The sequence below is a fragment of the Pleurodeles waltl genome, chromosome 10 (assembly GCF_031143425.1).
Source record: "Pleurodeles waltl isolate 20211129_DDA chromosome 10, aPleWal1.hap1.20221129, whole genome shotgun sequence".
In the NCBI taxonomy this organism is placed as follows: Eukaryota; Metazoa; Chordata; class Amphibia; order Caudata; family Salamandridae; genus Pleurodeles; species Pleurodeles waltl.
In genome coordinates this window covers 622,691,002-622,717,775 of record NC_090449.1, presented here as the reverse complement: position 1 = coordinate 622,717,775, position 26,774 = coordinate 622,691,002, and the positions used below count along the sequence as shown (strand labels likewise).

At 44.8% G+C, this 26,774-nt stretch overlaps 1 protein-coding gene across 4 annotated transcripts in view; it reads left to right on the top strand.

Moving 5' to 3' along the window:
• Positions 1-26,774, top strand: part of XYLB (xylulokinase) — an 830,291-nt gene that overhangs the window by 277,976 nt on the left and 525,541 nt on the right. For all 4 annotated transcript variants that reach the window (XR_011199144.1, XM_069211091.1, XM_069211089.1 and 1 more), the window contains one exon: positions 24,626-24,741. Coding sequence is in view for 3 of the 4 variants with exons in the window: in XM_069211091.1 (XP_069067192.1) it covers positions 24,626-24,741 (116 nt within the window). In the remaining variant the exon portion in view is untranslated. The remainder of the gene's footprint in view (positions 1-24,625; positions 24,742-26,774) is intronic.

Below are 26,774 nucleotides of genomic sequence, written 5' to 3'. Positions count from 1 at the left end.
GAGTATCTTTAAGTCTGCTTTATACATGTAGGGCTGTATTAACCTTGGAAGTTTATTATTTTGTAAATTTCAATTGTCTTACCCTTTTCTGGGTATATATTTTGTATTAGTATGTCCCTCCCTCTCAACTGTGCAGGGAGGCATTCTAGTGCCCAAAAATCAAACTAGGTGATGCAAATTGTCACTCGCGCTCGCCAACTTAATGTTGCATGTGGCTCGCCAACTTAACGTTGGCAAGCCACACGTAAAAAAAACTTTGCCATGCTGCGGTCGTTGGAGTTTTCTGGAACACTACACTCCAAGTGGAACACGAAGTAAGCAAAACTCTGCAAACTCCACCTGAAGAGTGGATTTTTTTTGCCTACCCCTGCTTTGAAGTGCATGAAATATCCTGCTTCTCATTGCCTGGCTCCATGTTGGCTGGAGTGACAATGCAGGGAAGTTAGGCCCTTTGTGTGAAGGCAGATCACAGACTATTCCGTTGCTGCCTCTGGGGCTGTGATCACCTCTGCCTCTGATACTGCCAGCAAATGGCCCATTCAGGCACATCAAATCTCCCTATTGTGTGACTGTCTAGTTTCAAAATTGTAATGAAAAATTATACTTTACCATTAAAGAGGGCTTATCATTACAATCCATAGACACTAAACATGAGATAACCACCTGCTCCCAATTGAAAATTACAGCTCATTAAATGTAAAAAGGAATCCCCGAACTTCTTCTTTTAGAGGGGTAGGCCGTATAGTAGTGAAACAATTTAGAAGCTTTTTACTACCAAGACGAGTAGAAATTAAGAATATATATCAAACCTTTCAGTTACACAGCACCCTGCCCTGAGTGCCTAACTTAGGGATGATTTATCATAAAAGGGGAGCTTAAGGCTTGACAAGCGGGTTTAAATACCAAGTCAACATGGCAGTTTCACACTGTATTCAGGCTGCAATGGCAGGCCTAGGTCATGTTTTACAGTGCTTCTTAGGTGGATGGCTCAATAGGTACAGCTGGCCCATTAGTAACATTTAATTTACAGGCCGTTGGTATATGCAGTACCTCTTTCCTAGGGACCTATAATATGCCAATTGGGTATGAAACAATGTAACCATGTTTAGAAGTGAGACCAAATGCACTTTAGCAGTGATAAGCAGTGATAAAGGGCGCAGAGTCCTAAGGTCAACAAAAACAATTTCAACACACAATAGGAGGAGGAAGGCAAAAGGTTTGGGGGTGACCCTGCACAGAGGGCCAGATCCAACAGATTTAAAAAGAGCCAGTGCACAGAAACCAGTGTAGGTGCATGGGGATTGTACGTAAAACAAACAAAACAATTTAACAGTTCCGTATTGCAATGAATCAGCAAAAATATATAGTGATTGAGCCTGAGCCCGTACCGCTTAATGTGTTTTATAAATACAGTGGCTATAATGGTGTAGGTATTAAGGCCATCTGAATATGTTGAGCAGGGTCAGAATGTGCAGGAATAACACTCACATGAACAAATCAGGTGAAGACAAATAGGGGTTGACTACTGTGAAGAGCTGATTCTACATAGGACATTTAAAAAAATATATTATTAGAATTTTGCATACGGAATACATCAAAGACAGAACAACAATAACATCCCTGACACAGGCTTGTAGCTAGATTATTGACATTTGTAGCCATGGCACACAAATTTGTATAAGAAATAAGAAACAACACAGAGCACATCTTGAAGAGAGATAAGATCACAATCAGTAGTGTAGTAGTAGCCAAAGCATGTATAATCAGTGCACATAAGTTATATCTGAGAATGTGCCAATAAGGGGTAAAGCGATACTATGAAACAATAAACTAAACAAGGCAGCATAAATAAATTGCCACTGGCATGTCATTGCAGACTGGGATATTGTCTTAGAATGGTGTGTTCAGTGAGAGGCTGGGACTTCAAAGAAGCTATAGTGTGACACCAGCATCCACACCATGAAACAGGGTGTGGTACCCCGATAAGGGTAGGGCTGTGTAGGAGCATCTCATCATATTCTTCTACTGAGGATTCTCTGTTGAGACAGGGTCACCTTCCGCAAAGAACTGTTAATATTGTAATCTTCAGATCTATCATTGTGCATGTTAGGCATTGCACCAACCCCTCTGCTCCACCAATTTCAACTGGGCACTTTCACATTTTGACTATTTGTGTCTCCACCCTGAAGGGTAGAGCCTGTTTGCGACTTACAGTACATGAATATTTGCCGTTGGGCCAGGACACGGGCCAGATCAGCAAACTTGGAGATGATTATCTTGGTTTTGGATTTAGGAACCAGTCCCAATACAGAGGCTGATGTAGTCTTATCTAGGGTATGTAGCAGAGTCAATGAGGTGCAAAACTGTTTCCCAGTAAGACATGAGGGATAGGCAGCTGTTGGACCCAGCCCTTTTTACAAGGTCATTCCCAAACGTTTTGCCTTCCTACTCCTTCTTTTTTTTGAGCTTTTCTGTTGACGTTAGGACTCTGTGGACTTTACCACTGCTGATCACTGCTAAAGTGCATGTCCGCTCCCTTCTAAACTTGGTATGATTGGCTTACACCTGATTAGCACATTTAATTTACCTGTAAGTCCCTTGTACATCGGTATCCCTATACCCAGGACCTGTAAATTAAATGCTGCTAGTGGGCCTGCCACATAGCTTGCGCCACCCACAGAAGTAGTCTTTCAAACTTATCTCAGGCCTGCTACTGCAGGGCTTGAGTGCGCAGTGTGCTGCCACAGAGACCTGACATCTAAACTTGCCAGGCCTGGAACTCCCCTTTTACTACATTTAAGTCACCCATAAGGGAGGCCCTAGCTTGCCCTATGGGCAGGGTGCTGTGTATGTAAAAGGTAGAACATATGTCTTTATGTACTACATGTCCTGGTAGTGAGAAACAGCCTATCTAGTTTCTCAGTACTGTGCGTGCTGCCTCTCTCATAGGACTGCATTAGAAATGCCCTAACATATTTCTGTGTGGTATTATCTGATCTATGAGGGGTGGCGTAGGCATGTTTGGTATGGCTGTAATTGTCATGAGAAATGCTGCTCACTGGTGTAGGTGGATTTTTATTACCATGAACGAAATGCCACTTTTATAATGTGAGCATTTCTCTGTGCTTATGACTGGTGTTTTGCAGCTTACTTCCAATCCACGTCTGGGGCAGAGTGACAGGTGGGCTTTGTGCATACGTTTCGGACAGCCTGTACACAGAGAGGGTGGAGGTGTCACAGGAGTGCCCCTGCATACTGTATGGTCTTCTGGGCTTGGAGAAGGAGAAGTGGGGCAAGCCTGAATTTGTAAAGGCTGTGGCCTGGCCTCACACAAAGGGCTCGTTTACCCCTGCTGATATCTGGAGCCAGTGCTGGAGGAGAAAAGGGACATCCCTGGAACTAGTTAGTGCTTGTTAGAACCCTTTATCCCCCTTTATGGAGGCTGCACAAAATAAATATAAGTACAGTGGGTTGCCCCCCTACATGGGGAGGGCACTTTTGGACCAGGGACTGAATCTCTGCTGTAGGGGCTGCTACACTGAGGGACTCATCTTGACTTTTCTTCTGTTGTTGCCTTGCTGCCTGAAGCACTGGGTGGCCTTAAGGACTCACTGGAGGGCTCTTCTGTCTGTTTTCCTGTTGCCAGCTGCTCCCTGATCCTAATCTAAGTCAGGACCCTGCTGTGGGACTGCTAGCAGGAACCACCATATTTGCCCTATTGTGCTGGCCTTCCTGCCCACTTGCTTGTGTGTCCTACACCTAGAGTCCTCCAGGGGCTTGTTGGCTGGCCCCTTCCCTGTTCTTTTGGACTCTCAGAGGTTTAGAAGAGTTCACTGTTGCTTAACCTTGCCATTTGTCCCTGAAAATGGCAATTCTGGCCTTCAAAGTTCAACGTGTGTGCATCGCCTCTTATGGGACAATAAGAGTGAAGGGTGTATTCACCTCCCGTGCTGATCACAGCACTGCAGGAATCTCTAAGGTTGTGGCCCGACCAAAAATGTCTTTTGAGTGCATTGAATTTGTTGCTCCCTAAAAAGAGTGGTGTCTTGTCTCCTGCACTGTTGCCCAAGGGAACTCCCTCCCGTCCAAGGCCCTTCTTACTGGTGAGCTGCTGCGCAGAGGAGTGGTAGCCGTGCTGAAGGTGCATGTTCGTGGCTCTCTCTCCCTAGCGGTAGCCCCTCTGTGCCTGGTGCTCTGCTGTCGGCTACAGGAGCAGATGCACAGAGACGCGAGGACCCCTCTGAGAGCATCTAGAGAGAGCCCCTGAGGAGACACGGCCATGCTCTTTTAGGGGCGGCCTGACTTGGGAAAGGTCCATTTCCCCGTGATTGCCGGGAACTGCTACCCCACATGTTCGCGGGCAGCTGCTGCTCTATTCAGTCGGCCCGCAAAGGACCCAGCAGGGTCTCCTCACTGCATCATGTGCGTTCCACTCCCCCCCCAAACACATATCTGGGGGACAGACATTTTAATTTCTATGAGCCTCGAAGGGGGGGAGTCACTCTTCCTCCCTGCCGTACATTCACGGGTAGCGCTGTTTCCTCCCACCAAGGTAACGTGACCCGCGGGCCACGGAGAGCACTGGGTTCACCTACATTTGGGAGGCCTAATCCTAATCTTGGCCCACAAGAAGTTGTGCTTTGGGAAGGATTGCGAGCTCCCCCCTTTACCATATAATGCCTTTCTAGGCACGCAGATGCTTCTGTGCCCGATAGAGAACCCAGAATTATCATATTCTAGATAATAGGAGCACCGGAGCTCCTGGAGTGGGGTGGGTGAATCCCTGCCTACCGTGGGACCTGGAAGAGAGCTGCATATATTTGGGTGATAATAATAATACCCTGGCGGTTGGGAATGTTTCCTGTTATGTGCATTCACTATGCTGTCTTGGTCTCTCTAATAATATGTTTATTCTGCGATATGCATTTTTGGTGATAATGATAACCTGACTACTGCTTGTGTTGCAGAATACCAATCACCTATTCGCTTTCCTAACTACTGCTTAGTTTTGCATAGTACTAGTAACCTGTGTGATGTTCTGTCAATTGCTTGGGTAGCAGGATCTTATGGTTATGTGTCGTGTTTGGTCTAATGATGTTGTGTGCAATATAGTTTGTTTTTATATAACTTGTTGCTGTATTTTCTTTGTGGTGTATTTATTGTGTCACGGGTGTTGTTAATGCTTAACACATTGCCTCTGGGATAAGCCTGATTGCTCGTGCCAAGCTACTAAGGGAGTGAGCAGGGGTTATCTTAGGTGTGTAGCTCCCTTATCCTGATTAGACTGGTGGGTTCTGCCTGGCTTAGGTGCATACCCTAGCCAACCAGAAACCCCATTTCTAACTGCTGGTCCATGCCGTATGGTAAAAGCCCACATTAACCCATTGAAAAAATTTTGGCAGGCAGCTTCTGCTTCCATGAACATGGTATTAAGGTGGGAGCATGGCCAAGCAAGTGAACATGTATGGCATTCTGGCTTAATGCTCCTATTATCTTGTGCAGATCCTGGTCAAGAGCCGGCACAGAGGGGAGAAAGGGTTGCCCATACCTTCTGGCAACCCTCCTGACACTCCAGGCGCACTTACTGGCAAGTGACCTGTCTGGTGACACCCAGTTCTCCGACACCACTGCAGCCATGCCTCTGTCAACATGGCGGCCATCCGGCCTTCATCACCAACTACCATGGCCTCCTGAGAGGCTAACGCTTCCCCTACCCATGGCCAGTGCTCACCCGTCGCATTGAGAGACGCCTTCCTGCCGTCCCTGTTGATCCGGCTAATGATATGGGACACTGGAGTGCTTGCATCCATCCTGGTCGCCTGAAGATCCCCTCTACCCTTCGGGAATCCACCTGCAGCCCAGTCAGGGCTCCCCCCAAGGCTGTCCAATCGACACCTGAACTGGAGTCACACTTGCCCGGATGATATCTCCTCCTGTGTGACAAAACGCAGCGCTTCTGGGAACTCCACTGGAAAACCCCACAATGCCTGACACTTTATTGTTGCTGGACAGTGCCTGGGGGGCCATGGGCCTACAGCTGCAGATTGCCTGAGGGGTGTGACTGACGGAGGGGGACTGTATGTTGGGACTCCCCCCTTCCTTCGGTCTTCCTTCTTCCAACACTAAGGCCCCAACAACCATGGATCTGCCTTTCAGGGAAGTGATCCTCTGGCTGCCGCCCAAACACCACGGCTCCCTGGGAGGTGGCCGCCTCTTCATCTACTGCCTGCTACTACCCCTCCCCTCGAGAGCCTCCACTTGCTGCCCCCCTTGACCCTGACAATGCTGTGAAGCCGCTGGAGCTTCATTCGGCCGACCACGCAATCTACCCTTGGGGATCAGTCCATGACCCAATCTGGATTCCTTCTAGACCTCCTACCCAGCACTCACACCTGAGCTGTGCTCACCCGGGTAAGGACGCCCACAGACACCAAAACGCAGCGCTTTTGTGAACCCTGCGGAAAACTCAACTCACTTGGCACTGTATTCTCTTCAGTCATTGCCTTAGGAGACCTGCACCCCAGATCCATTTCAGTGGATTGCTTGGAAGGGCTGGTACAAGGGAGGGGACTGAGAGTGGAATCTGTCTCTCTCCTTTGGACTCCTTGTTCCCAAACCTAAGGCCCCCAACAACCACGACTTGGACTTTTGGGTGGGGGCCCTGGCTTCTGCGATTACTGCCCCCATGCTTCAGGCTCCAGTCAGAAGCCTACACACCCTGACACTGAGGGACTTCCCTGATGTGAAAGCTCCTGGGAGATGCAAGATACTGACTGAGGAGCCCGGCTGCTCTTATTCCTACGAAGCCACCCCATGCATTACCATCCCACCCATTACCACGCCATTACCACGTACTTCCATGGCGGCTGGAGCTGCCTGACTAGCCTAGGGAGACAATGTGAAAATCAACCCATCTACAGTAGCGCCATTCACAGAGTCTAGCCGGAACTTCCTATCAACTTTCTGCTACCTAGACTCCCTGCACTACACCCCCATCGGCACTGACTCATTGACGTACTCGGCTGACCCCGTCAAAAAGGAGAGCTCGGAAACCTCACAAATGTCTACACCAATTGTAGGAAAGTCACTCTTTTTGGCATGGTTACCCCCACTTTTTGCCTGTTTATCAGTTTGTTTAGACTGCCTTCACTGGGATCCTGCTAACCAGGACCACGATTGTGCTCTCGCCTCTAAATTTAGTTGCTTTGGTACCCTTCACACCCCACAATTAGCATACTGATGTACACCTGTAAGTCCTTAATAGAGGGTACTCAGGTACCCAGGGCATTGGTACACCAGGGGTCCCCCATGGGCTGCAGCATGTATTATGCCTTCCATGGGAACCCATGCAAACGGTGTCTGCAGGCCTGCCATTGCAGCCTGCGTGAAAAGGTGCATACACCCTTTCACTGCTGGTGACTGCACCAGGTCACTCTAAGTCACCCCTATGGTAGGCCCTCCAAACCCAGAGGGCAGGGTGCAGGTACCTGTTTGTGAGGGCACCATCTGCATGAGCAGAGATGCCTCTGCAAACTCCAGTTCCAAAGCAGTGGACTATGTAAGAGCGGGAAAGCCATTTTACCTGTGTACTGTCCACAGGTGGTCCACTTGCGGTCCAGCTACCAAATGGTAACTCTGAACCTAGGCAGGTTTGATATCAGACATGTTGGAATCATACCCATTACTAATGCCAGTATTGGTGGCATGATTCCATGCATTCTGGAGGCTCCTTAGAGGACCCCTCAGTATTGCTCCTAGCAGTCTTCCAGGGTTTGTGGGATCCCACGCTTCTGCAGCCCCTCAGACAGGTTTCTGCCCTCCTGCTGCTTGACCAGCTCAAACAGGGGAAAGCAGAACAAAAGATTTCCTATGGGAGAGGGGGTGCAACACCCTCTCCCTTGGAAATAGGTGTTACAACTCTGGAGAGTGGTAGCCTACCCACGCCATCTGCTTGCTTTGAAGGGCGCATTTGGTGCCCTTCTTGAATAATCCAGTTTGCATGAGTCCAGGGACCACTGGTCCCTGCTCTGGCGCAAAACCACACAAAGGAAAGGGGAGGGACAACTCCCCTATCCATCAACACTCCACGGTTGTGCCCAGAGCTCCTCCAGGTGGGCACTTGATTCTGCCATCTTGGAAACAAGGTGTGCAGGGGCCCCTGGGAGCATTTGGTTAGTCAGGACAGTTGTCTAACATCAGTGACCCCCTCTGATAGGTGGTCACCCTGCAGAGTGACCAAGCCCCCTATTAGGGCTACTTAGGGACTCCTTTGTGGGTGGGTCCCCAGATTCAGCATGCTTGACTCCACCAGGACTCATCTACATCGGCCTCTTCTGCTCCTGGCCACCAGAACTGCTGCTGGACTTCAAGGGAACCTAACAAACCTGCAACTCCCAAGATGACCTCACCTTGCAACATTGTTTCTTTGGCTCTTTCCAGTAATTTAAACATTTCCATGGCTTTGCATTCTCTGGGGTCGTCAAGACTTCAGCTGCACCAAAGAAGCAAGAAGGAATCTTCCTTGTAGTGAAGGAGTCACTCCCCTGGATCTGCAGGCACTTAGGCAATGACGACCGACTGCAGGGATCTTCTGACATCTGGCTCTAGGAAGAATCTCCAACAAAGGTGGTGGTTCTGAGTGGTCCTCTTGACCAGCTTTCTAATTGGCAGACGGTGAGCCCTTGCCTCTCATTGCAGGATGGTACCCCTGTGCACTGCAACTCTTGCAGCATTGAAGGCTTGTTGACTCCTGCTCTGAGGGATCTTCAGGCTCCAAGTAGCCCCCAGTCTCCAGCACTTCACCCTTGCAAGGTCCATCCCTCCTTTGCTGCTCCAGCAACGTGGGACTCCTCTCCAAGTGTGCTGACTGGGCCTCACTACAACTTACTGTGCCTGCTGCCAGTGGGTTGCCTGTGGGGGCTGCAACTGCTTTTGCTGGCTCTCCCGACTGCTGAGGGTCAGCCTGGACTCTCCTCCAAGGGTCGAGTCCCCTGGATCTTGCTGGTCCTCTTCTTCTCTGAAATCTTCTTCTGCTCAGATTTGCATTTGCCAAGGCCTGTTGGTGGTCCTCCTGACCACTGACCATCTGCAACCCGGTGACTGCCATTGGACATCATCTGCACGACTCCAAGGACCTCTCTGCAGCTCCTGGGCTCCACAGCTGATCTTCCTCTTCCCCATCGATCCGGATCTTCATCCACAGAAGGGTTGTTAGTGGCTCTGCCCCACCTGCACACTCCTGTGTGGATTTGACTCTTTATCCTTCTCTTGCACGTCTTCTTCTTCTGGAATTAACTGTGGGTTCCACTGGACTGTTCCTGGTCTTGCAATCTTCCTTTTCCAAGTCTCCTTGTTAGTCCTTGGGAAGACCAGGTAACTTACCTCTGCTCTCCGGCTCGCCATCTACGTACTCACCTCTTGGGGTCCGAGTACTCCCAGCTCCCCCCTAACTATTCTGCATCCTTGGGTGGTGGACCTAACTTCACATTCCATTATTTTAGTATATGGTTTGGTCCCCCTATAGGGCCCTAGCTATTTTCTGCTATTTCTTACCAATGCTTGTTGTTTCTATATGCTAATTCCAAATAATAACTGTGTGCATGTATGTATATCTATAGATATATAGATAGATAGATAGATACATACATATAAATATTATATATATATGTATCTATCTATCTATCTATCTATCTATCTATCTATCTATCTATCTATCTATCTATCTATCTATCTCTCTCTCTCTATATATCTATATATATATATATATATATAGAGAGAGAGAGAGAGAGAGTTTGTACTTACCTCCAGTTGGGGGACTGCCTATAAGTTATCTAGTTCAGTGCTATTGTAATAAAGTACCTTTATTTTGTAACATTGTGTGGTTCCTTTCATGTGTGATAGGTCCCTGTGTGACTTCTATGGTATTGCAAGTGCTTTACACTTCTCCTAGGTAAGTCTTGGCTGCTCACTACAGCTACCACTAGAGAGCCATGGCTTCCTATGCACTGTCTCACTAACTAAAAGGGGTTTCCTGGACCTGGTATAAGGTACAAACACCATACATCAGGCCAGCTTCCAACACCAATCACAGGGGACATACAGCAATTCACCACTAGCTCCATGAGAGGGCTGAAGTCCTCTGCTTCACCACACAAGAGTCCGTATCTGGACCCCCCTCGGCAATCCCAGACACTCTCCTTCAGTCCTCCTCTGCCCCCCTCCTGCAGCTACCACAGGACCGCCTAGATCAAATACTAGCAGTCATTGAAAATTCACGCAAATCCATGGAGACAGCTCTGGGGACACTGCAGCTGGAGGTCACAGAGTCACCCAGTCCTCCCGTGCATCTCCTGAGCAAAAGCACAACTCACCATCTAGACATTCACTGGGGCACCCCTCACCCTCTAACTCCCACATGACATCTCCCCCGTGAGTGCCTGGAAGATCCTGAATTCTGGGAAACTCAGGCTAACCATTTCCACGATTATTTGTAAAGGAATGCTGGCACAGCCTCCAACAGACTTCTTGAGTGGGATGTGTTCAGGATGGACACCTGCGGTTACTGTCTTCAGGCGATTGTAGGAGTATGCCAGGTATTAGACAAGGAAATTGAAGAAGTAGAGCATTGCATATCTTCATTGGAGTGCCAGGCTGAGTGGGATCCCTCCTTTCAACCCGCACTGGTAGACACTAAGCGGCAATACCCCTCCCTACGGGAACTCCTCTGTTCCTATACCGTTTCTGCCTTTGCAACTAGAATGCATATTAAGGGTGACAAGTCGGAGTGCCTCCTTGCGTGGCTTGTTCACCAGGAACAGAGAAAGACCCCCATCTTCGAACTGCAATCCCCTACTGGTACTGCATTACTGACACAATCAGATATTTTATTTGCTTTCCACAAATTTTACTCCTCTGTATATCACACACAAGGGAGGACCTCTGAGGCAGTGATCACAACATTCCTAGACCCCCCTCCCTCTGCCACAGATTGACTCCACCACCCAGGCAGCATTGGGTACTCGCATTACCTTTGTTGCCTGTTTCATGTACAAGGCCAAGCCCAGAACAGGTTTCCACCCTCAGTCTGCCTGATCCTTGACCTGGAGAAGGCCTTTGACACGCTAGAATGGTCCTACTTTTTCCACGTCCTGAAATGGATGGGTGTAGGTCCCCATCTGCTAGCCTACATGTGACCCTTAAATACTGAGCTGTTGTCCAGGGGGGCCGACTTATATTTGATGTACATGAGATCAAACGCAGCCCGTGACAAGAACGTCCCCTTTCACCGCTGCTTTAGGCGATAGCTATAGAACCCGTAGCAGCCCTTTTTCGATTGAGCAGAGACCAGTGAGTTATACCCCTGTTGGATAGGGCACATGCAGTGTCACTCTACACGGACGGTCTTCTGCTGTACCTGCGCAATGTCCGAACGGCCCCCACCTCGATCCTATTTGTCCTGCGGTCCTTTGTGGAGGTGTCGGGCCTCCGGGTAAACTGGAGTAAGCCATTGGCGTATCCATTCCATGCCAGCCTCCCTCCAGCAGATCTGATCATTGATGCGCACCCCCCTTCCCTTGAATGCTTCCACGGTGTGCTATTCGGGGGGTCTGCCTATATCATTCCCCTGCAGATCTATATGAGGGAAACCTATGTAAAGTGCTGACTTTGCTCAAATTCCTGGACTCCTACTGGATCAATCTGCCCCTGGCCGCCACGGAACGCATTGCTGTATCCAAAATAATAATGCTGCCCATCTCCTCTATATCTTTACTACCCTTGTGGTGACCCCTCCCAAGACATTCTTCAAGAAACTAGACTTCTTATTGAAGTTATTTGGAGCAGTGGACAATGGAGGGTCGATCTGAAGAAGCTACGACTGCTGACCGGGAGGGTGGACTGAGTGCCCCCTCTTTGAAACTTTATTTTCTAGCTGCCCAACTCCAATGGGTGACTAGGTGGCTTGTTGGTCACAACCTTAGAGAGACAGGCCATCAGTCCCCACCCCTGACCTCTACATTCATTGGTCACCTCCTTCTTCTAGGACCCACTCAAGACTGCCATGCTCCCTGCAAGTATATGTAGCCCGCAGATGTATTCATAGACTTTCTCCTCTCATGAAATGCTCCCCCCCTATACACAACTAGTTTCCCTGTGGTGAGCCTCCCGGGCTACCCAGGCACTTACACTACCAGTGTCCTACAGGAATGGCACAATAGCACGATCATTGCAGTCGGGTTCCTCTTTTCAGATGGCCATCTCCTCTTATTTCCTCAACTTCAGACTGACTATGACCTGCCTCTGGGCCAATTTCTCACACCACACCACCATCACCACCTTCACCACACCATTTTTGATTATGGGAAACCAGAGATGAAGAGCCACCCACGCACGCAGTACTGCACACTTTGCTAACCATGGGGAACGGACTCCGCATATTAAGTGGCTCTGCAAGGGCCTTCAGAGCCACACTAATATTTCACTTTCTCCTCTCTGAGCTAGCTGGGAGGACAAAGCAGGGGGGGTTTTCACAACAAGGAATTGCCAAGGTGCTGAAGTACCCACACACTGTTTCCAGGAACGTGTGTCATAAGAACATACAATTCCATGTACTCCATAGGGCATATCTCACCCCACCGCAACTCAACAAACACTTCCTCTTGGTGAACCTGGCCTGTCCTCATTGTCACGCAGTAGACTCCGACCTCCGACACATGCTGTGGGCATGCCCGGCACTATCGGCCTTCTGGCGCAAAGTCCATGATACCCTGCAGGAGATCAGAGAACTCACTAACCGCGACACCTGGAAGGCCTGTGCCCGTGGTGTCTTTAAACATCGAAAGAGCCAAGTTGTCCTTGCTCGCTATGCCAACTGGGCCACCATACTAGCTAAACACACACTAACACTAGACAGGAAGGCTCCTGAGGAACCCTCGTTGGAGGCCTGGCTCGGGCAATGTGAAGTGAGGGACGGTGGAAGGTGCTGCACTCTTCCAGGAAGAGGCCCCCACCCCTTCTTGCTGCATCTCACCATTCAACAACACTACCTGGACTTGGCTTGCCACTGAATCCCTAGCTCTCTTCTCCCACCCCCACTGTTACCTGAATGCTGTTACTGTTTGCATCTATATGTACTAATGTTCAATATTCCACCCTTATTGTAACGAACTCAGTTTCTCAGACCCCATAATCGAGACTGTATAATGCAACATCTGCTATCAAGGATCTAACTTGGGTGATGCTTGCTTATAATCCTTTCTTTTTTCCTCCTCCCTTCTCCCGTTGTTTATAAAATCAATAAAGAGAATGTTTAACAAAAACATGGTATTAAGGCACTTTGCAGTCAGGTACACCCTATTGAGATAATAGTACGGAATCAGCTAGCAGCTTTTGTTATGGGAAGTATGAGAAGTGTGAGTCAGTATATTCATCCAGTCATCGTACTTAAGTTTCCCAGCCCTTTGTTAGGGGCACAGCACTCTCAGAGGCCAGAAAAATTGCACTTGGCATGAGAGAGTAGAGACCTGTAAAGAAAGGTAATCGCTTGTGCCCTTCCAAACGTAGTGCAAATAGTCTTCAAGCAATTATGTTCAGGGTTTCTAGTTCCTCTCTGCCACACACCCCGAGAAAGGCATCCAAGAGTGCACCATAGAGTAAAAAATGTCATGGGGAGAGAGTGAAGTTTTCCATTAAGGCCTGGAAGTTTTGCAGCCGCCCATTCGGATACCAGTCACCCAAGGTGGCCATGCCCCTTTACTCCCCGTCACTCAGGCCCGCCAGTCCACTCGCCTTTCTGTGGAAGATGAAGTAGGGTCGTCAGAGGGAGGTCCCCCGCATAGGGGAGTTCCATCGTTTAGCATTGCAGCCCTCAAGCTCATGCAAATCGATGGAACAGAGGAGCGGCCCCTCCGAGCTGTCACATAAATGAGGTCCAGGTGTAAACAACAAGGACAGTGGGGTAGTGCGTTCTATTAGTTGACCCACCCCCGTGCGCATCCCTCCACTAGGGTTCACATTTCAGTTGTGCATTGAGGTAGTTAAGTTCAAAGTCCGGAAAAGCTAAATCACATGTGTCTGCACTTAGCTGTAATACACTGAGCGCCATCTGACATCTGTCGGGCCCCCATATAAGGCGAATCCACAGGCTATTCATTTTCGTGGAAAACAGATTTGGAGAGACAGATTAGGAGGGTGGTAAAATAAAAAAGAAGGTGAGGAAGGAATGTCATTTTCGATAAGGCAGCTTTACCCGTCACAGAGAGTGGGAGAGTCAGCCAGAAATGTGTGATTGGGCACAAAGAAGAAAAGGCTGCCCTAAACTTACCCTCTAACAACGGAGCTTCAGTATGGTACATGTTGATGCTGAGGTATAGAAGGTGGCTGGTTCCCAGCGGAGTGTCTGTCCTACTTTGGGGGGAGGAGTAGGGGGAGAAGGGCCTGAGATATTAGAGTCGGAATGCGTTGCATTATATTCCAGTTAATGCAGAGGCTCGAGTATTTCCACACTCCTCTAGCACTCCAATAGCTCCTTCAATATCTAACACTCCCACCTGGAGATAAAGAAGGAGATCATTTACATACAATTAAACATGGTATGTTGTTGCTAACCCTCGGGAGGTGGGAACCAATGTGAAATGTGAGGACCTGAGGCTCCATCGCTTTAGGAAAGAGCAACGCCGAGAGGAGAAAGCCTTGTTGGCCCCCCTTCTCTATTTGTCATGAAGCCAAGATAATAGAAGCAGTCTTCCCTCAAGCCAGTGGATTTTTGTATAAAAGGCATATCCATCCAGTTAATCCACATCCCAGTCCCATACTGGCCATTCTAGTGTATAACTAGTCCCAGCTTAAAGAGTTGAAGGCCTTTTCACTGTTGACTGCAATCATGAGGGCCTTTGGGAACGCATCCGGGGGGACTGCATGAAGTGGACCAGCTATCGGATATTGGGGACAGTATTAAAAGTGGGTATGTAGCCTGATTGACCCTCATGGACAAGAGTGCTTATATTGGCAAGGAATCTGCTGACAAATATTTTGATGAACACCTTATAGTCTACAATAGGACAGAAAGTGGTCTATAAGAATTCATTCCATCACTGGCTTATCCTTTTTTAGGAAAAGAACAAGGAAGGGAACAAGAAGGGCGTCAATGAATAGTTTGTTCAGGCTATGGGCAAGGGTGCGAATGGACATTGAGTAAAACTCAATGGGCTGACCATCCTTGCCATGTTTTTTACCCCTGGCAAGCTGCTTAATGGCTCCTCGCACTTCCCGAACCATTATTTCTAGCCCTGTAGAGGTTGCCTCGGAAGTAGGCAGCCTGTTGTACTTGGTGGAAAATTGTGCATGGAAGGTTAATGGGCTAACATGTTAATACAGCTTTTCACCGTTTTGCAGTATGGCCACACAGAGGGCATAGAGATGGACTATAATGTATTAGAAAAAAGGATATCACCAAGAAGGTAAATGAAGAGGGGTTGATCAATCAATCAATCAGGATTGAAAAAGCACGGCTAATCACCCGATAGGGTATCCAGGTGCTTGTAGGTCCCAGAGGTTTATTTGAACAGCCACCTCTTGAGGGCCCTGTGGAATTCCTGAAGTGAGGTTATGGTCCGGAGGTGTGTGGGGAAGCTGTTCCAGGTTTTTGCTGCAAAGTGAGAAAAGGAGCATCCTCCACTTCTGCTTCGGTAGATGTGGGCAGTATAGGCAAGTGAAAGAGAGGCAGAGCGCAGTCTTGTTGGCCGTTGGTGGAAGTTCAGGCGGTGGTTAATGTATGAGGGTCCTTGGTTGTGTAGAGCCGTGTGTGTGTGTGTGTGTGAGCAGCTTGAATTTGCATCTCTTCCGAACGGGGAGCCGGGGGAGTTGCCTGAGGTGGGGTGTGATGTGGGTTTGTCGCGGAAGGCCTAGGATGATTTTGGATGAGGTGTTCTGTATGGTCTGAAGTCTCTGTAGGAGGCATGCTGTGATTTCTACATGGAGGGCATTGCCGTAGTCCAGTTGGCTGGTGATGAGGGCCTGTGTCATGTTGCATTTAGTGTGTGGAGGTAGCCACTTGAAGATTTTACGTAGCATGCGCAAAGTGAGGAAGCAAGTGGAGGAGGCAGCGCTGATCTGTGATTTCATGGTGAACTTGTCAAAGATGATGCTGAGGTTTCTGGTGTGGCCGGAGGGCGTGGGTGTAGGTCCTAGGTCTAGGAATTTGTCTAGGTGGGTGTGGGTACTAGGTCTGATGGATGGTCTCATAGGCCCCTGATCGATTTAACTGAACTAAAGCCTCAACAATGCCATTATTTACTTTCATCCTTAGTATACCCAAGGACAGTAGAACAACAGTTCCATGCGAATTGCTGTCCTGAAACCATCGTATTTGTAATCAGGTATACTGTTTCATTCCAGGTAAGACTGCAGCTCTCTATTACCTGTAGTTTGCACTATAGAAGTACCACTACACACATACGTACATACAAACATACATACAATCATTACCTACATGCAGCAGTGAAATGGCAGTTGACAAAAAATTTGCCATTAAGGAAATTTTGTTGAGGAAATGACCAACCACTACTGCTTTTCATTCATCCAGGTATATATGCAAGGAAATGGAAGCGTCTCAGAGACCTCAACACTATCTACAGCTGGCAAAGCTCAAAAGTGTGAGGGGGCACCGTTTTCTGAAACAGTAAGCGACTTCAGAGAAGTTTAGTTTGTCACTCCTTCTCTGACAGGGAGAAATTCTAAACTTGGACTCTTGGAGGCTACCTGGACAGATCCGCTCACCATATGAAGAAGCAAGTAGAGGTTTTCACAGATATTGCTTATTATGAATGTCTTCATCTCTAACAAAGGGATTGTTATGGGGTAACATCAGTCTGGGTGGCCCCAGGGGTGTTAAAATTAGTTTGCACATGGAAGAGTGATTTTGCTTGATTACTGGCCTTTATAATATACTTGATGATGCGACATTTCTGTGTTGCCATAGTGAGTTCCTATAAGATAGAAGGTCAGTTCGATATGGTTCCTGTTTTTAGAATTTGAACACATCACATTCCGTTTTCATGTTCTCTCAATTTGAGTTCTTTCAATGCACTGGAAAACATTTGTTATAGGGCTTAGTTTTACTGTTTTACTCGCCTTTGAAAGATTTTGTGAGGATAGGGAGTGGTCCAGGTCTTTTATATTCTGTTCTAATATTTGTCTGAACTAATTAATGCTGTTACAGTAATTTAAGTGCGTTTTATCTCTGCTATTCTAAAAGCAATGCACAGTAGACTGTCATCCAATTTTGGTATTTTAGGATGGTAGATCCAGTCACGGAATTCTACCTGTTTGATAATGTGGACTAAAAAGGGATAATAAAATGGTCGCTCATATTGGGTGAAAAGAGAAGCCTAACTTCATCACGTTTAGCAGAGAGATCAGCTCTACACGGAGGCCTTCTTTGTGCTTGAGGATCTGACTTTGGAGGAGCAGGTTAGTTGCTGCAAGATTATTCATTTGCTACTTATTTGATTCGGAAGTAATGACACAGACTTGTGCGCGCACACACACACACACACACACAGCATGACATACCTGTAATTATGAAGGCCAGCCATTGACCATAATGAAGTGTGTATTTACTATTCTAAGTCCACCCGCGCTTTGTTTGTATGGAAGGTTATAAAGCGGACCAAGGCAAATATAACTGCACTTTTAGTTTTTGTATGCACTCGCTCGAAACACACACACACACGTATATGTGTATATATATATATATATGCCCCAAAAGATGCTTGCTACAAACCCTGGCAACAGCACAAAGAGTGAAGCATTTTAAATGGACAGAGGCCAAGAAGGTCCTTTGAGATTCAATAATGCTCTTTATGAGCTAAACATTGCCTGTAATAGCATTCTAATTGTAAGGAGATGAGTGATTGATTGTGCTGCTCGTATAAATCTTATCTAGGAATAGAAAAAGAGTGACAGAGTATGTTGATGATATCTAATCACTCATTCCATTATCTGATGTTAGTGGTCGATCATGCTGTCAGCATTTTTGGATAATGGATAGCTCTGTTCCCTCTAGCCAGAGGTTTGAATAAATACATACCATGTAGTTCTTTGAGACATCATTTAAGCCATAGTACCTGAAAAAAGCGAGCAGCGAACTTATCTGTGGAAAGGGGAGAGAGTAGAATAATGAAGCAGAAAGTTACAGGGAAAGAAAGAGCTCAGGCTGTCGCAGCAGCATTCGACTGATGGGAAAAATAATTCAGGACATTTTAAAGATCAAGCAAGTGAACGACACATTGTTCATTATAACAACGGCGTCACCCCAAATAGGCATTAGCACAAAGGAAATGGTAACATGTCAACTGTTAAGACATTCTTACGGAAAACATTACCTTCATGAGCTCCATAAGGACATTGGAAAGAGCTACATCGCTTCCTTCACACAAGCAGAAACATAGAGGCAAGTGCAAGGTACCTTCCATCACAGAACAGATAACACAAGGATGTCAACAGTGCAGTCTTCCTCAATATCAGAGCAGGTTCTGAAGTTGCACCAGCAGAGCACGTTTCTCCCCTCACAATACAGGTGCAGCTTGGACGTCAGCAGTGCAAGGTTGCCTCACTCACAAAATGAGCACTAGAATGGACCTCATCTATGGAGATAGGTCTCTCCACAGAACAGGTAAAGCATGTGTCAAGCAGTGCAAGATTCCTCCCTTAGCAGAACAGGTCCGGCATGGACATCAGTGGATCACATTTTCATCATATGTATAGAATGGATACTTCAAGGGCATAAACGTGCCAGGTGGTGTTCCTCCCCCTTACGGAATAAGTTCATGTTGGGTTCCAGCGGTGCAAGCCTCCTTAGGACACACACAACTCAAGCAAAATGGTTATCCTTTGTATTCGTTTTCTTTCCCCACAGCACTTGCAATGCAAGCTTTCATGTTTCATACAAAAAAAGCACAGCAAGGGCACCAGCAGTGCCTCTCTCGCAGTACAGATACGTCATAAATTAGATCAGTGTACGTTTTACTCGTGCACACCCAGCAGGTAGCCCATGTCCAATAGCAGTGCAATGTGACCTTCTTCACTGGACAGGTACAGCCTAGGCATCAGCAGTGCAAGCTTCCCCAGTGCACACAGAATAAGATTAATAGGTGCTTCAGCAGTGTAGTGCTTTCCTCTTATCTAGTTTCTAAGCACTAACATAACACAACAGAGATGCACTTCTGAGGTCAAAGAAGACTTTTATTGTTGTTAATTCTTCCCCAACCACAATATTTATGAATGACGAATTAGTAGCTTTCAAGTCCGCGTTAATCAAACAAAATATATCAGTTTGCAATATACACAGCAGGTTATATTTATAAGATATTGAATGCAAAGCAAAACAAATACTTCACCGTGTGGGAACTATCTACAGCTTCATCTTTCTAAGGTCTGCAAGCTGATGACCCCTGTCAGCCGCGAGAAAGAGAGATTCATCTACCCACACGGGATTGCTGGCAGCCTGCGCCAAGCTCCAGCACGAGGTCCGGCAGATTCGAATCTGACTCTCTGCAGCCTGTTACATTCGTTACAAAGGTGTGCCCCCTCCTCTCAGACCTGGGAAACTGAGCAAGCCTTTTGGAGACTGGCCAGGTCTCCAAGACTACTCCTGTTCCCAAGCTCAAGCGAAGAAAACAACACCCATGTACTCTCTCTTATCATGTCTAGTCTACTGTGAGAAAAACATCTTGGTTCTCTTGTGCAAAAACACAGCTTGGAAAAATACAGCTTGGATTCTCAACTGCAATGTCTAACTCCACGTTAAAGGCAATGGGCAGCTAACCTAAATATCAAATGCAATGTCTAGTGTCATGTCAAAGCCAATAAGCATCTAAGCTGAATACAAAATGCAATGTCTTATATCATGTCAAAGCCCATAGGCAGCTGAGCTGAATACAAAATGCAATGTATAATATCATGTCAAAGCCAATAGGCAGCTGAGCTGAATATAAAATGCAATGTATAATATCATGTCAAAGCCAATAGGCAGCGGAGCTGAATACAAAATGTAATGTATAATATCATGTCAAAGCCAATAGGCAGAATATCTAATAGCATGTCAAAGTCAATAGGTAGAATACAGAATGTAATGCCTAATGCAATGTCAAAGCCCATAGGCGGCTAAACTGAATACAGAAAGTAATGGCTAATGCCATGTCAAAGCCAATAGGCAGAATACAGAATGTAAAGTAATGGCTAATGCCATGTCAAAGCCCATAGGCGGCTCAACTGAACAAAACATACCATGTGCTACTGGTGAACATTGAGCAACTAATATGCGCAGTGGTGAAACACAAAGTCATTGGTCAAAACAAACTCCATCAAATGGCAGTACAAGCAGTCAAAGTGTCCTTCTTCGCAGAACAGGCACTGCAAGAAAACAATAGTCCAAACTGCCTTACTACACGGAATGGCTACACCCTGAGCATGAGTAGTTCAAACTGCTCTCCTTCTCAGAACAGGTCCAGCCCCAGCATTATCAGTGCAATCTTGTCCTCACTCAGACACTTAGTGGAGGGGAGATTCTGGCACAGTGCAAACTGAAACTCAGCGCTCCCTCTAGTTTTGATTGTGTATTACCTCATGGCTGTAGACTGTAGTCTGTTTGTTCAGTCTATCAGAATTAGTTTATTGGTAGTGCGTATGTTGGTGCTGCGGAGCCTGCTCTGAGCTCCATTTTCCTAGTCGGAGTTGTGTTGAGCATGGTGCTGTGGAGGCGAGGCTGTCACTTGGAAGCATACATTTCAAGATAATTTTTGGATTTACCACACATCAAACTTATTACCTTGGTGGTAGAAATGGCTGTTAACTTGATCCTAACTATCTTCTGTGAGCCCAGAATACCACCATCAATCTGATCTCTGGTTTCGGCAGAAGAGATCACAGGCCAGAAGTTCTCGAATCTCTACACAGTCTTCCAAGTAGGGACAGAATTTTGATTAAATGAGCCATTCGGATGTATAGATGCAACAATGCTGTAGATCCACCCAATACCTGGTTAAGCGGATTTCCTGTACTAACCAGTCAAAAATATGAGAAGCTGAGACAAAAACCTGCTAAGCTTCTCCTATGTCAGACTTAAACTAAATTCATTTACAGCCTTCTCTGTCTTGGGCAACTCTCGCTAGAACACCTTACTCCAAGACGTGTGAAATGCAATTAATCTCTCAACCTCCAGAAAGGCCCCAGAAACCTTCCTGTTTTAAGGCCACTGTGTAAAGCCCACACAATGAGATTTTCATAGGTGTTCTAAATGAGTCAATAAAGTAGTTAATCAACTAAACGAACCTTATTGCAGTACTGTACTGCATCATTCATTGTCGTGAACTTTATCAGTTCACATAGATGATGACACACGTATTTCAAAACATGTACAACCTATTGGCTGGTACATGAAAGTAAATTAAATTACTGTCTAATTTATTGTTTCATGCCAGGCTTTGCTCTGTGATATGACCATTAACGTTTTAAAGGGTACAGCAGCATAGGTGCCACTTGGGGGGGGGGGGGGGCATTTTAAACTGCTTTTATTGTTAGCAAAACTTTAACTATGCTCATTACAATTCTAAATTGCAAAGTTTGATAACCAGTTGTTCTGACTGGAAATAACATTTTGAAATTATTCAGCAGCATCTTTAATGTAAGGTACTACATGGTTGTGGAACCAATTTTATTCATTTGTTAAGATGTGAAAAGAGTTAAAGCCCCATGTGTATAGATAAATTACTGTGACACAAAGTACTTTTTGGCTACCGTATCTTTAGGTTGCATGGTCAAGAGTAAGTTATATGAGCACAGGATCTATGTGACACATCCAAACAGTAATGTGAGGTTGACACATGATATATCATTTTTTCTGTGCAGTCCACGTACAAATTCGTCATCTATCAGTTGCATCCATTGAAACAAATTTGTTTGCTTGCTAATACTTTGTAATTTAACTATCATTAGTCTTCCTTAGAAACTCTTGTTGCCAGAGTGGGCATTACTCCTTCCACTTCCGAAGCACATGTTATGGATACTCATTAAAAAATGAAGCAAGCTGATTTACTATCAACACCTGAAACCAAACAAATATACCTAGAACTACTGGATACAGTAAAACCTGCAAGAAATCCAATCTTTACAAAAACTTCACTGATACGATAAAATATTACATAAATAGTATTCTTAATTATATACCTAATCTTTGATGGGATTTTCAGATAGTGAAATAAAAAAGAGATGGTAAAGATTCAATTTCTATCAAAGCTTTGCAAGTTCTTCTTACCAAATCACCTTGCTTAGCCTTGAAATTAGAAATAAGTAGAAAGTCTATTTCCAAGTATATCTTGTAGCAATTAACTTCTAGTTTTCTCACAATTAATTTGAAGCAAACCTTCGAAACTGAGAAAGCTCACACAACACCTTCTGAACATAAATATAACCAAATAAAAGCAACAACGTAAGTACCTAAAGATTTCATTACTGTTAGACTTAAACCAAGAGAATGTGGATAATAAATACTACTACATTCAGAATCTGGAATAACAACACAACAAAACTTTCTCAAATGCCGGCACCCTTTATAGCTTATTTAGAATGAAATACCCTCCCAGAGATAGACCTGCAGGTTTCTAAGGAGAGAAATTTATGTATTTTACGCCGTGTGACATTTTCCGTATTCTATGAGTAACATGCTTTTTCAGCAAATGTATTTTGTTATTTTGACAACCTTTCACTATCTAGTTGTTTACAGTCATTCCTAGGGGAGATAGCATAGTGATTGTTTAGATCTATCATTTGAATTACTGTGATTGGAGTATGTGTTTCCCTTTTAGAGTTATGTTTTGTCTTTTTGTTATGTAAAGGTGTGTTTAGTTTACACAGAGGAGATAATTCATCATATACCAGCAACTATAAAGTTCTATTGCAGTTACTAATCCAGGGAATACTAAAGCTACAGATATGCGTAATTGTTCAAGGATCACAGCACTGAATGAAGAGGAAGAGGGAAGCTTATTAGTTTATTTGTTGATCGATAAAGCTGATATTTGCCTATTATAACACAATTAGCCACAAGGATTTAGTGAGAAGATTATGTAGTTGGGTTGGAAGCAGTGTGTCATCCACTTAAGAAGATAAAAATGCTGCAGCATGGGTTTTTGCTGAATGTATTGAAATACAGATTTCAGGCCACCATAATACTTACGAAGGGAGACATATTTGATTAATTCCAGCACAGCTAATAGGCTGCGTGGCATTTTTGCTGAATTTCCAAATACCTTTTATTCATTAATTCCTTTGTTTTGTCTGTTGCCAATGTTTCTGTAATTTCTGGATCTTCTAATTGTTGAGACTGCTTAGTCTGCTAATTATTGCATGTCTGCCCAAAACTATAGGCCAGTCTCTCTAATTACTCACTTTAAAATGCATGTCAAAATGTTTGCACATCCTATTTCTGAGTAGAACATTTCTCTTTACTGGCCAACCTGGATTTTTGATAGGTAGACTATCTTCTGATAATACTAAGCTTGTTTGGAATGTATGATCATTAACAAATTAAACTTCATCATCAATTTGCAATTGGTGATGAAAAAACAGCTAACAAAATCTCTTGAGCAATTTTCATTTGAACATTTGCAATTCTTCCACCCATGGGTCAATTATAAATACTTCATATGCACCTCCCTTGATTAGATGAAGTATTATTGGTTGGTCTTCCACCTTCATTAATTTGTTTAGGGGTATGGCATGGTTGTCCTTTACCTGCTCTTCTTTTTCTGCTATTTCTTAAGCGATTATTACTACATATATAATTTAGCATCAATACAATACTTACAAATAGGTGATTACCAGAATCAGTTCATTCTGCTATCTTATTATTCAGTAATGAATCAGATGTCAATATACGGAAAGTCCTTATGGATGTGCTGGTCTTTATTGTGAACCTAGATGCAAAAGGTTTATACCCTCAAATGTGCCCTGGACGTCTTGTATGCTAAACAATAATGACACTGTTGAGTGTCAGTCCCAAAACAAAATACTTTTAACAAAATATATTAAAGAGATACTTGAACTGCTCAGTACTGATATAATTACTTTACTTAAGGTGAAAATGCAAAAAGTATATTTATTCATATTTGGTGAATACAGACTTGGTTAACAAGAAGGGGGGTAATTTATCATTAACAAATTTACTAGTTATTCTTTTATACCAGATATTTTTGCTTTTAAGTGGTGCATTGTCTATGATATTATCTAATTATCTAATAATCAAATACTGATCCTCTAGCTGTATAATATATGATGTCTTTTGTATGTAACTTTCAGTGTTGAATTGATATTATATTGTCAGTAATATGATAATCTGTATATTCTATATTGCTTGTTTACTTAGGTAATACAGTATGTCTCACTTTACTATTTTTAATACTTAGTATCACTGACCTTAATGTATTATTCATGAACTCAATGTGTATTTTCCAATGGTAAAATTCAGTGTAATATATTTCAAAAAGAGTGCACTCATTATAGAATGTATCCAGTTTACATATACATGTGCACATTGTCAAATATTTATATAATTTTCTTTTTCTGACTTTAGTTACAAGAATGGTTCCTTAATGAGAGAAAGGATCAGAGATGATTGTGCGGAGGGTTCCTGGGATGAATTTTCTAAAGCCCTTAGAGCTACCTGCTCTGGTAACAATGGAAACCTCGGTAGGATCCTAAAAAAGAAGCATCCACTTTAAAGATAACTTACATTTAAGTGCACTGTTTCTATAGATATTTGTATAGGGCTTATCATAGAAGTCCGGCTATCTTATCAAACTTGACTGCATGTTTACCCAAGTTGGCTTGACTCAGTACAGATTCCATAAGTGTTATTTATTTTGAAATGCTGATAACTTTTTCTGGCTGAGAACTAAACTGCAGTGAGCAGAAGTGTAGGACTTCGCAAAAGATATTCTCATTTGTCAAAAGCACATTTTGCAAGGCTAAAAAAAGAAAATTACCCATTTAATTCTGATGGAGTAAATTAATGGTATGGTATGAAAAAGTATTATTGAACAACCCAAAAGGAGGAGGTAAGGTCACTGCAGAGTAAAAGTCGAAATTTAGATTTAATTTGAATTAAATTTTCAGCTAAAGGCCACATTTACCTACAAAAGCCAGAGTATGTGTTTCCTTAGTTTCTTTCAGTGCCAAAGAGTTCTATGGTAATGTGCGTTTTTTTAAACCAAAAACTGATTTTGCTTTTAGGCATTATTTAAGATTGAGGAGTGTCCAGCAATCACACCAACAGTAAGAAAACATATCAGGCATTGGCAAAGCTGTTTTATGGCATCCAACACCCGACCTATCTGCTTTGCCAGTGATTGGTATGTTCCGGTCTCTAGTGTAGGACCTCCTGCTTTAAACACTGGCTTTTTTGACCAGCCTCTTTCAGCAATTGACTTGAGACTTTCTCTTTCTTCTGATACTATTGACTGGTAGCCTCTATCTTTATACCACTGATGTAGTGCTTAAATTGAACTGCATGAGAGACTACCTTTACAACTTTAGGCTATTCTGTCCTTCCCTATGGCACCATCTGTATGTGTTTCTCCTGCCCACCACCCCCTACCCTTCATCCCTCCCAAACCTCTCTCTTTTACCTTATCAGTACCCCCAACTGCCAAACCCTCTTGTCCCTTCATTCTATTTTTCCTCTCTTACACTCCCTACTATTCCTCCTCTGTGCTCCTTGCTCCTCCCACCTGGTCTCCCCCCACTCCCACAGTGGCCCTCAGGGATGCATAATTCTTGTTTCTGGAAATGAAAAGCAGTCTATATTGAAGGATCCCTCGTCTTCAATACTATCCTCTTTTTTCCTGTTCTATGCCAATAGAAGGTGTGTTGGCAAGGGAACCTTCAATGTAGTCTCTCCTTTCTTTCTCTGTTATAAAAACTAAGGGACAATTATGAAGGCTCTATCAAAGGCAAATGAGGCATCTAATCAAAGCTATTGGCCTTCTTAGTGCTAGCTTCAACTGAAATTATCATCCATAGTGGCCACTGCTCTCAATCAACACTGGATATTTGTAATTGTTGGGGTATTTAGGGGCCCAAGTCTTCCAATGTTTTGGTTATTGTGCCTTTGTGCTATTTGGTTTTTGCCTTTTTTCATATTTTGTTTTTATTTGAGTCTACATCTGCAAGCCCTTTGTGTTGCTTGAATCTATAGTACAGGGAGAGAGTCATTTTTTGCATACTCCACTTGCATCCATGTACATTTAGGGTTCTTGTATATTGGACCTAGAGATGGTCCCAGTCCCCCTATAATTGTGTTCTAACTCATGTACGGCGGCCCATTCGAAGAACATTATCTACTCCTAGAGGCTGCAAAATAGCTCTTTATCCTGTTTGAGACAGATTGCCTACACTGGGATCTTGTGCTTGCATGCATCTCCCCACGGATCACACCTGATCCCACAGGCAGGTTTTTACGCAATTCATCCACACTCTTCTGACCATGGTTGACAAAAGTGCCTCAGCTGTTGTGATGACATTGTAGCTTAAATTCTTAGGACACCATCACTATTGGGAGCTGATGGAACCACCCCATCAGGCAGCCATAATGAATACTGGAACTCTATTACTGCTCTCAATAAACAACATCTAACAATAGCCCTTCATGGAGCAATCATGACTGAATACCTCAGAGCCAACATCTCTCCCAATGGCTTGCTAGTGACAAATGCACCACGTAT